General features: G+C 40.9%; 1 protein-coding gene across 12 annotated transcripts in view; it reads right to left on the reverse strand.

Moving 5' to 3' along the window:
• MTUS1 (microtubule associated scaffold protein 1) overlaps positions 1-16,199 on the reverse strand; it is a 176,852-nt gene that overhangs the window by 37,497 nt on the left and 123,156 nt on the right. The window contains exon 1 of one of the 12 annotated variants that reach the window (XM_049865103.1): positions 13,715-14,419. The exons of the other annotated variants lie outside the window; for them this stretch is intronic. Coding sequence (XP_049721060.1) covers positions 13,715-13,835 — 121 coding nt within the window. The 5' untranslated portion in view covers positions 13,836-14,419. Of the gene's footprint in view, positions 1-13,714; positions 14,420-16,199 lie in introns of those variants that run through there. 12 annotated transcript variants of the gene reach the window in all.

Here is a 16,199-nt window from a genome sequence, read left to right on the forward strand (position 1 = left end):
TTTTGCACTTTCTAACCATGGGCGTAAAATGTTTAACCTATTCAAAAATTGAAAAGTAAATAAATGTATTTTTTAAATGTTGTTAAAATCATTCCTGAGCACTTAACCACTAAGAAAACACAGTCAGTCGGGTTTCTTCCTTGAGGAATCTTGGTAACACGGGTTTTACTTGTATGTGAAGAGTCCGAAAAGATTTAAAATTAAGGAGGAAAGAAAAATTGATATGTCAATATTCCAAGAGTACATGTCTTCAAATTTTAACAAAAGAGCAAATAAACTAACAGACTGTCCTCCACCCAGAGCTGGGAAAGTGTGTTAATACCTCAGTTTTCTGCTCCATATACTGCGAACCCTAAGGACAAACTGTACCACATGATGGCTGCTGACCCAGTTTGAGTATCTTCTCCTCCTCAGTCCTGCTCAAATGGAAATCAGAGATGATGCAAAAATCTCTAATGATACTCACAGCCCTAGTGATCAGAAACACGGCTACGGTGAAGCCTGTGAGAGCCGGAACTCTACGGGACTGCCTTGTTTTCCAGGTCTCACAAGTTTTCTGCCTTTGACAGGGTGCAGTCACCACTTTGCTTTCGCTTTTTATTTGGTGGAAAATATTTGCATTTTCCTTCTCTGACAGGTCTCTGCCTTACAAGGTTCTCAGTTTCTCAGGTTTTACTGTACTAAAAAAAGCAATGGTTTCCCTTAAATCCTACAGGATTCATTATTCACATGAAATTAACATTATTATATGAACCAAAATTTGTGCTCACGTTCTGCTTACTACCATTCTACAGTTTTGATATTGCAGCCGTATTTAAAAGTATGGAGCCCTGGTAGCACAGTGGTTAAGAGCTCGGCTGCTAACCAAAAGGTCGGCAGTTCAAATCCACCAGTCGTTCCTTGGAAACCCTATTGGGCAGTTTTACTCTGTCTTATAGGGTCACTGTGAGTCAGAATTGACTTGAAGCCAACGGGTTTGTTTGGTTTATTTAAAAGTATAAAATATCTTGTTTATTATGCCTATTATTAGGACACGTTCCAACTTGAAAGACTCAATTTAACCAGCAACCTTACGACAGAATGTTGACTTCTACACAGATTCAGATGTTTCTCAATTACCAATGATACTGGTAATTACCACTATCATTTCTGAGCCAGTCTTCCTATGACTTTTTCTAAGGAACTGACCCTCCATCACAGGAGTTTAAGTCCTGACTAAGAGACGTGTGATGACTTGAAAAACAACTGCATGACACTGTTTGCTTGCTACTGCTGTTCTTTCTACTCACGAGTCTCCTTAATAACATTTAAAGCTAGCTTAATGAATTTATTCATCATTTTTGTAAAGAAAGTAACTGAATGGCTCATGACACTTAGGAATACAGATCTCCAGCTCACAACTAAAAAGAATCTTTTGAGAGAAAGACTTAGTCATTAAGACAGGGCTGACCGCTATCATGTGCTAGCTGCTGCAGACACACTATGCTAAGGGAAGACAAGGATTCATTTACTGAATCTGCTGGCTTACAAATTATTAAAATCAAGCTAAAGGCAGGAACTACCAACCAGGAGAGTTTGCCCTGGCTTTCATAAAATTAAACACAAAAAAGCCATTGCCATCGAGTTGATTCCAACTCATAGCAACCCTGTAGGACAGAGTAGAACTGCCTCAAAGGGCTTTCAAGGCGGATTTAAACTGCTGACAATTTGGTTAACTGCCGAGCTCTTAACCACTGTGTCACCAGGGCTCCACTAAACACAAAACCTAGTAACTAAGTTGCCTTTTTTTTAAATACACTCATTGCCCTACTCATTCACTCACCTAGTATTTACCAAAACCTACTATGTTCTGGGCACTGTTTTAGGTGCTTGAGATATGATAACGCACAAAGCAGACATCCCTGGGACAATGGAGTCTGCAGCACAGTGAGGGAACTGGGGTGGATACTCAAATGAAAAAAATCAGATACGTAATTACCATCTGTGGAGAGCATACCATCAAAAGGGTTCAAGGGACCATGAGAGAACTCAGCAGAAAGCCTAACCTGGGAGTCTGGGGAAGCTGCCTCACAGTAATGAAGTGTGAGTTGAGATCTAAAGAATGAATGAGGGGTTGAGATGAAAACCATGGAAGTGGGGAGCTGGGGGTGAGGGCAAATAGGCCCCCGGGCAGAGGAAGCAGCCACACACAGGTTTTGAAGCAGGGAGATGTGTGGCTTATTTGTGACACTGAACGACCGCTTGTAACTGGATGCTGGGAGTGAGGGGGACAGGGATCTGACAGGGATCACAACAGAGGGTTTCAGACAGAGCAGGAGAAAAATGTAGAATGAAATTCAAACTCACACACACACACAAAAAAAAGACCAGACTGGAGAAACACTGAGAGTAAGGCCCCCAGACACCCTTTTCACTCAGTTGTGAAGTCACTACTGATTAGACAGATCTGGTGGCACGGTGGTTAAGAGCTCGGCTGCTAGCCACAAGGTTGGCAGTTTGAATCTGCCAGCCACTCCTTAGAAACCCTATGAAGCAGTTCTACTCAGTCCTATATGGTCTCTATGAGTTGGAATCAACTTGACGGCAACAGGTTTGGTTTTGGTTTTTACAGGGCCAACAACACCACACATGGGCGACGTGCTTTGTAGTTCAGTCATGTATACGAGACTAATGGGCACAACAGCCCAAAAGCAAAGTCAAGAAGGCAGAAAGGGACAGGAAAACTGGACGAATGGAAACAGGGAACCTGGGATGGAGAAGGGGAGAGTGTTGACACATCACGGGGTTGGCAACCAATGTCACAAAGCAATTTATGTATTAACTGTTTAACGAGAAACTAATTTGCTCTGTAAACTTTCACCTAAATCACACACACACACACACACACGACAAGCAGGAGGAGATACAAGACCTTGTGAGCTGTGGGAAGGACTTGGATCTTGATCCTAGGAGCAATGGGGAGCCACAGAAGGCTTTGCACAGGATCATGTGTATTTTATAGATCAATAACTGGTGGAGGTGGGGGTGAGATGTTTGCAAAAATAAGACATGGCAGAGTAGTCTGGAGACGACTACAGTATTCAGGCAAGACGAGAAGGCAGCTCCATCAGGGCGGTAGGAGCAGCAGTGGAGAGGTTCCCCGTCTTCCCTTCCATCACCTGGTCTTTCAACAGTTTTAATTATCATGTGTATATTCCAGGGTGCCTCAAATTCCTGTGGAAGAACTTAGAACTGAAAAGAGAAAAAAAAAAAAAAAAGGTAGGCAGACTAGTTGGTCAGGACCTGATTTCATAATCTTTGGGAATCTTCTGAAAATATCAAGTCCAGGTCTTTGTTCCCAAATCAGTGAATAGACCAGGAGGAAACTGCTGATGCCCTTTGCAGAGCTTTATATCGTAACAAGGACCCAGAAATCTGGACCTTGAACATACAGGCAGGTCCCTGAGATGACATGGGACAGAATGGGGACTGCCTGATATCTCAGCGAACTCTGGAAGTCCTTGCCCTTCAGGCAACCGTGATCTTCCTGTAGGTGGCCCAGTGTTTGTCCTCAGTGACTGCTGAGTCGATTCCGACTCATGGTGACCTCACATGGGTTGCAGCAGAACTGCTCCACAGGGTTTTCATGGCTGTGACCTAAGACAGCCAGGCCAGGCTTTCCTTCTGAGGCACCTCTGCATGGTTTCAAACCGCCAACCTTTTGGTTAGTAGTTGAGTGGTTAACCGTTTGCACCACGCAGAGACACTGCAGCCTGCTACACCCCAGCTTGTTAGGGCACCAAAACCCTGTAGGGAAAAACAGGCAGGCAGGTGCAGTCTAAGTCGCTGTGTTTCTCACAATATAGAACCTGAAATGAGATATTTTTGGTTTTGTTTTAGTATTGTTTTATACAATGAAGAAAAGTTACTGGGCCTTCACACAGTGTTTGCAAATATAGTACTAGTTCCATAATTGCAAAACAGCTCAGGAAAAAAAAAATTTTAAGAAAGAACAGGGAAAATACAGAAGTTGAAATAATCAAAATAAAATCTCACTATTATTTATCATTAGGGCACTGGGAAAGGTCATGGGAAGCAACATTCCTTATTTTGATAAAGGAAACTTTGGCAGAAGAAGCAGGGGGCAAGTGTCTTGGCGATTTCTCCCAGTGGAGCCCGTGATGGCTTTGCTTTGAAGGGATGGGCCTGCCCTGGAGCTGTGGAGGACAGGAGAGGGGCACAAATCAAAGGGTGGTATGTATGGGGACAAACCCCGGTGGTGGCAACGATTAAGTGCTTGGCTGTTAATTGAAAGGTTGGCGTTCGAACCCACCCAGAGGCTCTGCAAAAAAAAGACCTGGCAATCTGCTCCCATAAAGACTACAGCCTAGGAAACCCTATCAGGCAGTTGCACTTTATCACATGGGGTTGCCATGAGTCGAAATCCACTCGATGGCACCTAACAACAACAACGTACAGGAATACATGAAGACACTAAGTATCTCTGCTGAAACGTCTGTCACGTGTGAATTTCAAGGCGCACATGCTGTTCACTAGGTACTGCAGGGAAAAATAATGTCTGTGGGGTAATAAAGCTTAGGTGATGAAGTGCGGGTTCTGGGGGTTCTCTGAATCTCTACCAGCAGCCTGGACAGAGAGCCGATTCCCTTCTTTCTGCCTTACCGGAGCCTGCACAACCAAAAGCCCTAAAATGGGCACTCATCTCTATACAAGTTCTGTCAGCGTTTCCTCAGCGTTTGGTGACGGGTGCTTATTCTGGGATATCCCACAAAGAAAAGCAAAAAGCATTAAAATGCAAATTATTAGGCCATGCCATTTCCAATACGAGTGAGTATCCAGGTATGAAACGATCACCCAACAGACACTGTTCATTCTGTAGATGTCTACTGCATGTCTTCCCAACGCCTTGGTCCTCACCGTCAAGGAACTTTTGTGCAGCGAAGGCAGAAAAAGGCCATCAACAACGACAAAGCAGTTTGGTAAGTGGCTCATAGAGTTATGTACACAATGAGATGGGAGTACAGATGGACGGACAGAGAGACACCCAGAGGCGAAGCAGTAAGCAAGGCTTCCCAGAGACGGAGCTGCATCAACATTTGCACATCTCACGGGAGATGAACAGGGGACATGCAGAGTAAGGGCGTCCCAGGCACGAAAGACCGCGAATGCGAAGGCTCAGAAGCTCAAGGGCCCCTGGATTCCGCGGTCTCACCAAGCCAGCCTTCTGACGTTAGAGTAACATGCAGCGGCTGGAAGCTTCCTGTAGGCAGCAGAGAACAGAGCCGAGCAGGGGACTGGAGATCCTGTGAAAGAAGGTCTGAAGGGGCAAGACCGGAAGCAGGGGGACCAGGAGGGAGGCTACTGTAACTGCCCAGGTCGGCAGCAGGGAGAATAGGCATGAACAGAAGAAGGTGTTTCTGAGGCAGAGCAGGAGGACTTTAGTAATCAGCTGGATCAGGAGGGATCCAGGATGAGTCAGGGGTTTCCAGGCAGGAAATAACATAAAGAAAAGCAGATTAGATCATGGGAAGGGGGGTAAGAGGGAGTCTGGTGCAGGATGGGCTGAGGAGGCGTTATGACACCCCCTAACACTCGGCTCTGGTGTCTCCAAAAATAGTCTGTTCTAAACTCACCTGGCTCCATAAAGAATGCCATTTTTTAAAATTGTGTTGTACTTTAGGTCAAAGTTTACACAGGGCAAATTAGTTTCTCATTCAAAAATTCATACGCAAATTGTTTTGTGACATTGGTTCAATCCCGCAATGTGTCAACACTCTCCCCCTTTCCCTTTACATCCCGGAATCCCTGTGTCTATACATCCAGTTTTCCAGTCCCTTCACACCTAGCTTTTGGGCAGGTGTTGTCCATTTGTCTCCTATACTTGGCTGAACGAAGAAGCATGTCCCTCATGTGTGTTATTGTTTGTTTTATAAGCCTAACCTTTGGCTGGAAGGCGGACTTCAGGAGTGGCCTCAGTTCTGAGTCAGCAGGGCGTCCAGGTGGCCAGAGCCTCAGGGGTTCCTCCAGTCTCTGTCAGACCTGTAAGCTTGGTCTTTTTTTGTGAATTTGAATTTTGTTCTACATATTTCTACTGCCCTGTACGCACGCCAAATTTAACCGCTTGCCATTTATTTTTCCTGAGGAGCAGCTCTTTATTCTCCATTGTCCTGAGTATGGAGCCTGCCATACCAGCGTATTAACACACATCTCTATGGGCATCGATGTAACGGTGAACCCATGGTGACCCGTACAGTCTTAGCAAAATGCTTTTAAAAATAGCAGTCATGTCATCCATTATTAGTTTAAATTTATATAATGCCTTTCTACTGTCCTTTTCATTATTTATTGTAAAAGACTTAATTGTAATTTAAGAGCCACATATGGTATTTTTCTATTTCTAGACAGACTGGCATTTCGTTAATATGGAGCATTTCAAGTTCCACGAACATCGTTTCGAATTTTAAAATTAGTGAAGCCAATTCTTTGGGAGGGCTTTAAGACAACTTAGCACTTAAAGCTTTACAGTACTACACTGCTAAAATTTGCTGCAATGTATTAGGTTATATGCAGAAGGATTTTTCTTTTTTATAATAAACACATGAGCGAACAGAAGGTATAGTCATTAAAAAACTCCCGTTTCAGGATATTTATGCTTACATATTTTTCATTTAGAGAGCAGTCCAAACTTGACTGTGTTTTCCAGGTAGCTAGCAGGGGAAAAAAGAAACACACACACATACACATTTCTCATGTTCTCATGCACCTAACATGGACTACTAACCACAAAAAAAAGTTAATAAGGATTCACTCTCAGGATGTTGAAATTCAAAAGTACTTTTAAGAAGGTATTATCTTCCTCAATTAGATGAGATTTTTAAATAAACTAAAAGTCCATCTTAAAACATGAGAAGTTTATGGATTTGTTTTGAGCCTAAAAGAGAATGCCATAAAAATGGAACCACACACACACAAAAATCTGCAAGGAACACAACTTTAGACCTGTACATTAAATATTCTGGAGATACTGAATGAAATTATTTTTATTCCAATCACACAGCAAACAAAAATTTTCATTAAAACATCAATTTTAGTAGGAAAGAAATTCTGAATGTTTATTTTAACTTCTATTAGGAAAGAAGTACCTTTTGTTATCATACTTGGTCACATCAGTTGGCTAGGTCTTGTCTCAGTGCCTAAGGAAATGAATAACATACATCACCGAGATCTCACTTATGTTAGGGGGTGCCATCTCACAAGCCAGCAGACACCTGCGTTGGCTTTCTTGTTCCTAAAATACTAAACATTACCCTTCATGTGGCTAACGGTGGGGGGAAAAACTGACTTTTGCTTTTGTCTTACTGATCAATGTGATTTACCAGGTACCTAAAAAACTGTTCAGTATCACAATGCCTGCTTACACTAAGCAGTTTTATTTCAATAATGACAACATGTATCAATAAGGTGTCCTTTTTAATTTAACACGTGAATGACTACAGTACCAAGGATAACATTCTGTCCCTAAGAACTGATTCCAAAATAAGAAGACACTTTCTGCAAGGCCTTTCTACTTGCGGTGCCTGCTCCTAGTGCACTTACTGTTTCTAAACTTAAATGCTGCCTCTTCTGTGATTGTCACATCCTAAGGGGGCCAGCTCAGGGGATGTCCCCACTGTGGGTCAGTGCTCCATAGCCACAGATGGTATCCCTACCCCTGCAGCCAGGTCGCCATCACATGGTCTTTGTCAAACAGGGCCTCCAGCAAAGCAGCGTGCCTAAATCAAGGAACGTGTAGACATAGGACCTAAGTGGGGGAAAAATCTCAAATATGCACTAAAGTAGGTTAAAAAAAAATCTTATTATTGTATATTGAAGACAATGCATGATCTTACAATGGAAAACACAAACTAACGTAGCCAATTAAAACATTCAGCATTAGGACTGTCTATAATATAAACAATGCGGAGGCCTGCTGGCACAGTGGTTAAGAGTCATGGCCGCTAACCAAAAGGTCGGCAGTTTGAATCCACCAGCTGCTCCTTGGAAACCCTATGTGGCTGCTAGGAGTTGGAATTGACAGCAACCGGTTTGGTTTTTTTTGTTTTATAATATAAACAATAAATAAAAAGAGAATGTCATTCTCAAAATACTAAGCGTTAGGGCAAAGCAACTTAAGAAAGATGTGCCTAAAAGCCAGCTAACCCAGGAGCAATATAAAAAAGGCAAATCCTTCACCCAAAGGAAAGCTCTATTGGCCTCGACTTCCCCAGTGTAACCAGTGACGTTCACAAAAAGGACCCTCGTGTTCTGAAATAATCCAAAGCATCCCCTAAGACAGACACAGTAAAATGACGCTCAATTCTGAACACGCTTAAAACCACACCTGCTTTCTTAACCTATTAAAACAAGTAACGTGTGCATGCACAAAATAAAATATTCTTTGTGGCTCCAAAAAATACTTTAGAGCAAAAAACGTATCATAATATATGTTATTTCATTTATAGGGCAATTCCCTACTAAAACTCAATTAACAAGAATAATATTCCAATTATTCTAATTTAATAAGAACTTCCCATATACAGCTCGCTGTTTCTCCTGAGGAAAAACACTGCCCTTTGTTCCCATTTATCTATGTGGAAATAGATACTACATTACAACACACTTTGGAGCAGTGAAACTGTAGCTATCTGCAGCCTTTGAGATTCAGACATACTGTGAAACCATTTGTCTCTTTTAACATCTAACTTTTGAAAACTTACAATATTATCTAGTATGAATGAAAATTCATTAAACACTTCACTGTCTTTTAAAACAAACAAAACAAATCCACTGCTGTCAAGTCAATTCCAACTCATTTCAACCCTGTAATAGGGCCAGAGCAGAACTGCCCGACAGCGTTTCCAAGGAGTGGCTGGTGGATTTGAACTGCTGACGTACTGGTTAGCAGCCGAGCTCTTAACCACTTCGCCAATGCACAGTTATAGATGGGCACATTTTCATGTAAAAGCAAAGGCATAGCTGTAAGGCCTCCATAGCTACAGGAACTTAGCGTCGATCTACGACGAAACGTTTTTAGGGTAACATCATTCACAACACCGAGACTTAGTAAATGCTTACCAATGTGTTAAGAGGCCCACAGAATCACCAAGATTGCTTTCAAGGACGCTGAAAAGATTCAGAGTGAAATAAAAGAGTGGCCCAGCGAAGGCCACCTCTGTTATTCTTCATTTTGGTCCTTTTCATTTCTTTTGTATTCTACCGATGATTGAATTGTTCATCTTTTTACATACAAAATCTAACAAATATGTGTGTGTGTTTTGTTTCTGTCGTGTGCTGACTCAAAGTGACCCTATAGCAAGCCTACAGGACAGGCAGAACTGCTCCATAGGGTTTCCTAGTCTGAAATCCATACAGGAGCAGATTGCCACGTCTTTTCTCCCGCGGAGCTGCTGGCAGGTTCAAACCACTAACCTTTCAGTTAACAGCTGAGTGCTTAACCACTGCGAAACCAGGACTCCTTGTGTGTATGCACACACACACACACACACACCTACTCACTTATTGACTATCTCATTATCTGATATTTTACATTTACAACAACAGTAAAAAAATCTACCATCTGACTATTTTGCATACTAATAACATGTGTCTGCTAGTAATGAATGCCAAAGTCCAAGGTGAGGGTAACGCTGGCCGTGATGGTTAAAGTTATGTGTCATCTTGGCTGGGCCATGATTCTCAGTGGTTTGGCAGTTATGTAATGATGTAGTCATCCTCCATTTTTACATAATGCCGATTTTCACATAATAACTAGGTCTTTCACATAATAACAATGTCAAATAGTGAGGAGTGTGCATATAATATAAACACATACCGTAAAATACATATATATACACATATATATGAGTTTTTATGGTAGTTTTCTAAAATATCTTTATTGACTTCTATGTTGTATAGTGAGAGAAACATAAGAGCAATTAAAGTTTATTTTCTGTCACTTTAACGACACATAAATTGGCTACTCAACATAAATGAACTATTAATAAAATTAATATCCTTTTTATTAACATATTTTAATATATAAAAATCACATTTGAGAACATTTTCTCAATGAATTATTTTATAACCAAAAATTAATTTACCTGAGAGATCAAAGTTTATCATCTTCATATGCCCAAACAACAAAGGAACTTGAAAGCATTTAATTACGAAATTTACGAAATAGGTCATCATTACCGAAAAACATTCATATCGTAACAGAGGAAAGAAAGAGCAAGATTTGTCGCAAGATTCAACTTGTTAAATAAATAATACACCCCCTTCATTTATAAGAGGCTAATATTAGCTTTTGAGAAATAACTTTTATCTGTAGTAGCTGCTATAATACGACTCTATTCCCTCTTTTACCTGCCTGTGCTACAAAGACTAAAAACCAACCAAACCCGTTGCCATCGAGTCGATTCTGACTCATAGCAACCCTACAGGGCAGAGTAGAACTGCCCGATATGGTTTCCAAAGAGCGGCTGGTGGATTCGAACCGCCGACCTTTTGGTTAACGGCTGCCTGGGCAGGTAGTGTATGTCTTACCATGATCACTTTATGTTCTGTATCTGTCTCCCTCTATTCAACAGTGGGGCGTGTGAGGACAAGAGCCACGTCTGACTTAGTCCTGGCTGTACTTTCAGCACCTAGCACTGTGCCTGACACAAAGTACATGTCTAATAAATACCTATTTATGAAATGAAAGAATCAATCCTACAACGTGAAAGTTTGGAAGCTGGTAAAAGGCTGGCAGCACAGACCAAATAAAAAAAATCCCCAAATAAACCCAAGTATTAGGCTGAATGACACAAAATTGCTGACACTTGACCAGGTTTTTTAGTTTAAGAAGAGGAATTTCAAATATTTCAACTTAATAAAGTCTGAACCCGGGCAGTGGCAGGGGGTAAAAACAAACTGCAATTCCAAAGGAAAGAGTCTTAGAATATTACAACTACCTGGCTGTGGATAAATGAGCAAGAATAATGATCCGAAGGTGACTGAGGTTCCAAGATCCAATATGGCGCCATGAAGAGAAGAAGGTAAACCAGGAGAATACGCTCAGTTTGGGAGGCAGAGAGAGAGAACTGGTTCACACAAGAGGAATCTGCAGTATCAATAATATACCCAGGTTTTTTTTTTTTTTTTTTAACCTGCAGCCAGAAAATTTACGGATTTGAGGGTAAAGGGTTCTGGAGGTCATCTCATCTAAATCCCTTATTTTGTAGCCCAGTGAGGTTGAGTGATCAAGGCTATTCATTCAGTTACTAGCAGAACCATAGCTACAACCCAGGATTCTTGGAATCTAGATCAACACCACTGCCATTAAGGGTTTTACCTTCTTTAATTAAGAATACTAATAAAGTTACTACTTACTGCCCACACATATAAGAATATTGTGATGGCTTTAACATCTGTTTTATTGGAAGACCTCTCAGGCCTTAAAATTATACAACATGGATAAGGCTCACAAAAGATTCTTCCTGGGGATAAATCTAATTACATTCTTTACAGAATTTTTAAATGCTTCCCACACACAGTATTTTTTCTCCATGACTACGATTCACTCAGTCTAACAGAATTACGGAAAAATCCACAGCCAGGAAAATCCGTAAACCAAAAATTCTAATCCAAGGCCCCAGGTTTACGTCCCATCTCTGCCACTTACTGTATGCCCTTGGGAAACTTAACTAGCCTCTGTGGCCCTTGGACTTCCTGTTGTAAAATAAGTTAGACCAGATCACCCTTAAGCATATGCTAGTTCTAAAAATTTAGACTGTAATCAAGTAATTGTTTCAAAACATTTTTATATTAACTCAAAAAATATAATGTACCTAAAATATCACTACTAACCAAATTCTGGTAATAAGACCTTTGCTTCTGTGGCTTAAGCTGCCTTGGAAAGCTATGTCTCTCATGAAGATATGGCAAACAACCTGAAATGGCCACCGACAGAGGACTGGTTAAATATATCATGGTTCACCCCAGCCTGAGATGTTACATGACTGTCAAAAAGGAGACGGTACATAAATGTTACAAAAATTTAAGAGATATTAAAACTTTAAAAAGGCAAAGAACCATATATACAGTATGTTTCCATCTGTGTATAACAAAAAAGAATATAAAAGACTTACATAGGCTTCTATATGATTAGAAAATTACTAAAAGTATACACAAAAACCAGGTGAGTAGCTGGTCCTCCAAGAAGACGGCAAGGGGCCTGGGGAAGAAAAAGGCTTCCTTGGAGTTGGACAACCTTCTGCACTGTTTGATTTTCTTTCAACTAAGAGCATGCATTATATTACTTAAAAAATAATAATAATAAAAAAAAACTAGTTAAAAGTAGAAGCTATTTAGTGCTCTGTTGTTGCTGTCGTAGTTGTTAGGTCGGTTCTGACAGTGACCCTATAGTGCTATTTTAGATAATATGAATTATTCCAAACACAGGGCACCCTTTTATTCATCTACTTATTTTTCACATTTTTATTTTTTCAGGTTGAAAGAGTCATGGTGGCACTTCGGCCGGGAGAGGAAGGCAGCGTCTGTGTGTGTCTCCCAGCTTACCGCATTTACCTTCAGCTGTCAGCTCAGACCCAGAGGGAAAGGCTGGCAGACTCAAATGACAGGTCAAGGGGAGTTATGAAACACAAAGAAGAGGTGCTGGAAAAAAATGAGAATTATCCCACAGAGGAGGGAGATGCTTCTGGGAAAACTGAAAACAGTTGGCTAAAAAAAAAAAAAATTCACTAGGGCCAGAGGCGAGCCAAGTGAAAAACAAGATGTGTAAGGGCTGGCACGCACATGAAACAAAAACAAAAAAAAAATATCCTCCATCTACATCCTGGCAAAACAATCCTATTACAGTCAACAGGAATCAGCCAAAAGCAAACATGACAGCATCCTGGCCTCCACAGAATAAAATCACCTTAATTTAGCACAGTTGTAAATATCATCTGTATACAGCAAGAGGGGCAACTGAACTCCCTGAAGGGGGCCAGGCAGGTTTGCATATGCCTAAACAAATACACTGAGTTTATTTCCACCTCAGGCACACAAAATAAGAAAGCAGAGATGAACATAAACATCAGAGGCAGTCAGTCCTCTGTGAGCCTAAGAATTTTCACTATGAAGACTGGAAAACAAAACTTCTGGTTCACTTATTACCTCTCCACAGCCATGAGGGTGATTTATTCCAGAACTGTTTCGAATACTGGATCTTTCGGTATATTTAAATGACCTCTCAGAATCTCAGTGAGAAACTATATAATGAAAAATGACAGAAATCCTCCCATTTTCTCTCTTCCTTTCAGGGAAAGAGAAACACTCTTCTTCATGGGCATGTGTGCTATTTTGAAAAGCGCTGGAAATTATAATGCAATTTAACAGGTGTTGATTTTCACAGATCGGTTTGCATCAGATAAAAGAGCTAGGGAGCAGCGAGGTAACAATTTTGCAAGACAAACGCAGCTCACATCTGGTTGCAAACATGCAAGTATTCACTCCTGGGATGAAAGTAACAGAAAACACTGCACTGAATTTTACACAAGCCTAGTTCTCCCATTCGGGAGTTTTCTTTCCCCCCAAATATCCATCTCCTCCGGAAAACTCCACTAAACAGCTGCAGAGCTAACCAAGCTTTTCCCAGGCAACACTACGTAGAGATCCAGGCAAGACCAACCTGTGTGAAAAATGACCGTGCTTTTCCGGAACCCTGAAGGGAGCCGGAGATTTCGAAGCAAGCCTTTGGCAGTCAGTCGTACGTGGATGGTGGATAAGGAGAGCTTGAGAGACAACAGCATGTCTTCAGAGCAGGTGGGGAGAATTCAGCGAAGAAACAACGTCCGGGGACTATCACATACTGTCTTTTCAAACTCAAGAATCTCAGAGAGCAAGAAACATAGCGAGGGAAAACTTGGCTACACAGCTAACGGCATTCCACCTCATAGACACGAAAGGGGAAAAACCCAGAGCTGTGCAAGTATTCCTGGCTTCTGTTTTCGCTCCCAGGTGTTGTCAAAACAAGGCTTTTCCTCTGAAGAGAATCTCCTCTCAGCATCCAGAGAGTAGCAGCCTCGGGATGACATCACACTGCCCATGCTTATGGGGCTGTTATGGTTCCCATGGTAAATGGGAAAGGGGAGGAGAAGTGGGTGGTCTTAGGAGCTTTATGTAACAGCCAATTATGTCACGGATCCTGCAACTACTTGGCAGACTGTTACGGGGAATTAGCTATTTCAGGTGCCTCGTGTTTATTCAGTGATTAGAAAAAAAATTTAGATTTCATTCAAGAAATTCCTGTCCTGATTTAAAAATTTTTATTATATGTATATTAATAACACTGAGTATCTCTTCCCAGATATTTTATACGTAAACCTATATACAAATCTGGTATCTTGAAAAAATAAATGGCTTCAAGGAACAAATGTGCCCAATTACAATATTAACAAAATTTCTGTTCTACATTATTAACGACAGATCGATAAAACATGAAAGTTCAACTTTAATACTCCTGAGCTGGGGACCTCACTAATAACCAACAGTAGAAGGATAAACAATTTCTCTACTAGAGCACAGCTGCAGAGGAATGAGAACTAGTCCATCAGATAGGCAGGGTTCTAAAGACTACACTCCGTGACCAATTGCATTTATAGACAACCGGATGATCCCTCAGAGTGATACCTCGAGAAAGGGAATGTGGGGAGGGAAGGTTATGTGCCCTCCTTGCTGTAGCTATTAAATTTTTATGTCAGTAGAGTGGTTTGTAAAGTATATAAAAATATAACGGCAAAGGGAAAAAAAGAAATAAAAGATGATGACATGGATATCAGAAAATTACACCAGCAATACTCTCGTTTAAGCAAAGCCAAAACTAGTAAACTCGAATAACCCAAATTCTCACCCTATATTGAAGCTGGCTCCAAAACCTTTATTAGTATTAAAAAGTTCAGCAAAACAATGTGTGAGAAATGGCCTATGTCTGTTCCCAAGATTTCCTGTAAGTCTCAGTAACAAAAATAAATGCAGAAATTGCTAACTATAAATGATCCTTCTATTACAACGGGTGGATACCGGTTATCCTTTTAGACATTCTATAGAGCATTTAGGGTGAAGAGGAAAGGAGATGGGCAGGAAAGGAAAATTTGAGTTATTCCTCCTGCCTCTTGACTCAACCAGCTAGCCTATCATTTCAGAGGTTGTCAACAAGAAAGACATAGCCAATAACCTGTGAAGGGCTAGCTGTGTGGAAGATACAATTTGTTCTTACAGAGACAACTAGTCTTCTAAAAACACTGCACCATGGCAACTGAAGCACAAATAATCAAGGAATTAAAGTCAAGAAAAGCTACATTTAGGTGTTGCCTTTTCACTCCATTATTATTATTACAAACAGCAACATTTTTCCCTTCCAGATCCTACTCACTGAAAACATTGCCACAAGTCCCCAAAAGAAACCTTTAGAATCCTAAATACCAATCAGCATTAAAATTATAAACAGGTGAACAGAATCAAATGTGGATATTGTTAAAAACAGACCTAACACCACCCCATAGGGCAGAAGTTTGGGTTTTGTTAAGTGAAATCTAAATTAAAATTACCCTGACCAAAGGGGCAATACTTCAGCCTAGAATACCCGAAAGAAGACATAAGCATGTAATCACCAATTCACCATATGCATTAAAAATTCTACTTGAACTACACTAAGCTAGACGGCACATATGAAAAGCTAATTTTGTTTAAAATTTTTTTTTTTTTTAACAGCAGAGCAAGGTGCTGTAAGAATAAAGAGAAATAGTGCCAGTCAGAAAGAAAAGGCAAAAATCAACCACAGTTGTCGTTGTTGGTACAGTAAAGCACACACACACACAAAGTAGGAAGGTTTAATAAAGAACTAAGAACTGGCACAAGCTGGGTTTCAATTATTTCCCTAACATAGTCTGCCCCCCGGTGGCACTCTGGGGCCAAAGCAAAGGTGCCGCCCTGATGATAACTGCCAATTCCTCCAGGCCACCTGCTGTGTGCCAGGCACTGTCTTAAAATCTTCGCACATATTCACTCATTGAGATAACCAATTAAGGAGCAGCTATTTTTATGATACAGTTACATCTATTTTAATAATATATACTTCCTAGAAGGAAAAGACCAAAAAAACCAAACCTGTTGCC

This window comes from Elephas maximus, chromosome 22 (genome assembly GCF_024166365.1).
Source record: "Elephas maximus indicus isolate mEleMax1 chromosome 22, mEleMax1 primary haplotype, whole genome shotgun sequence".
Classification (NCBI taxonomy): Eukaryota; Metazoa; Chordata; class Mammalia; order Proboscidea; family Elephantidae; genus Elephas; species Elephas maximus.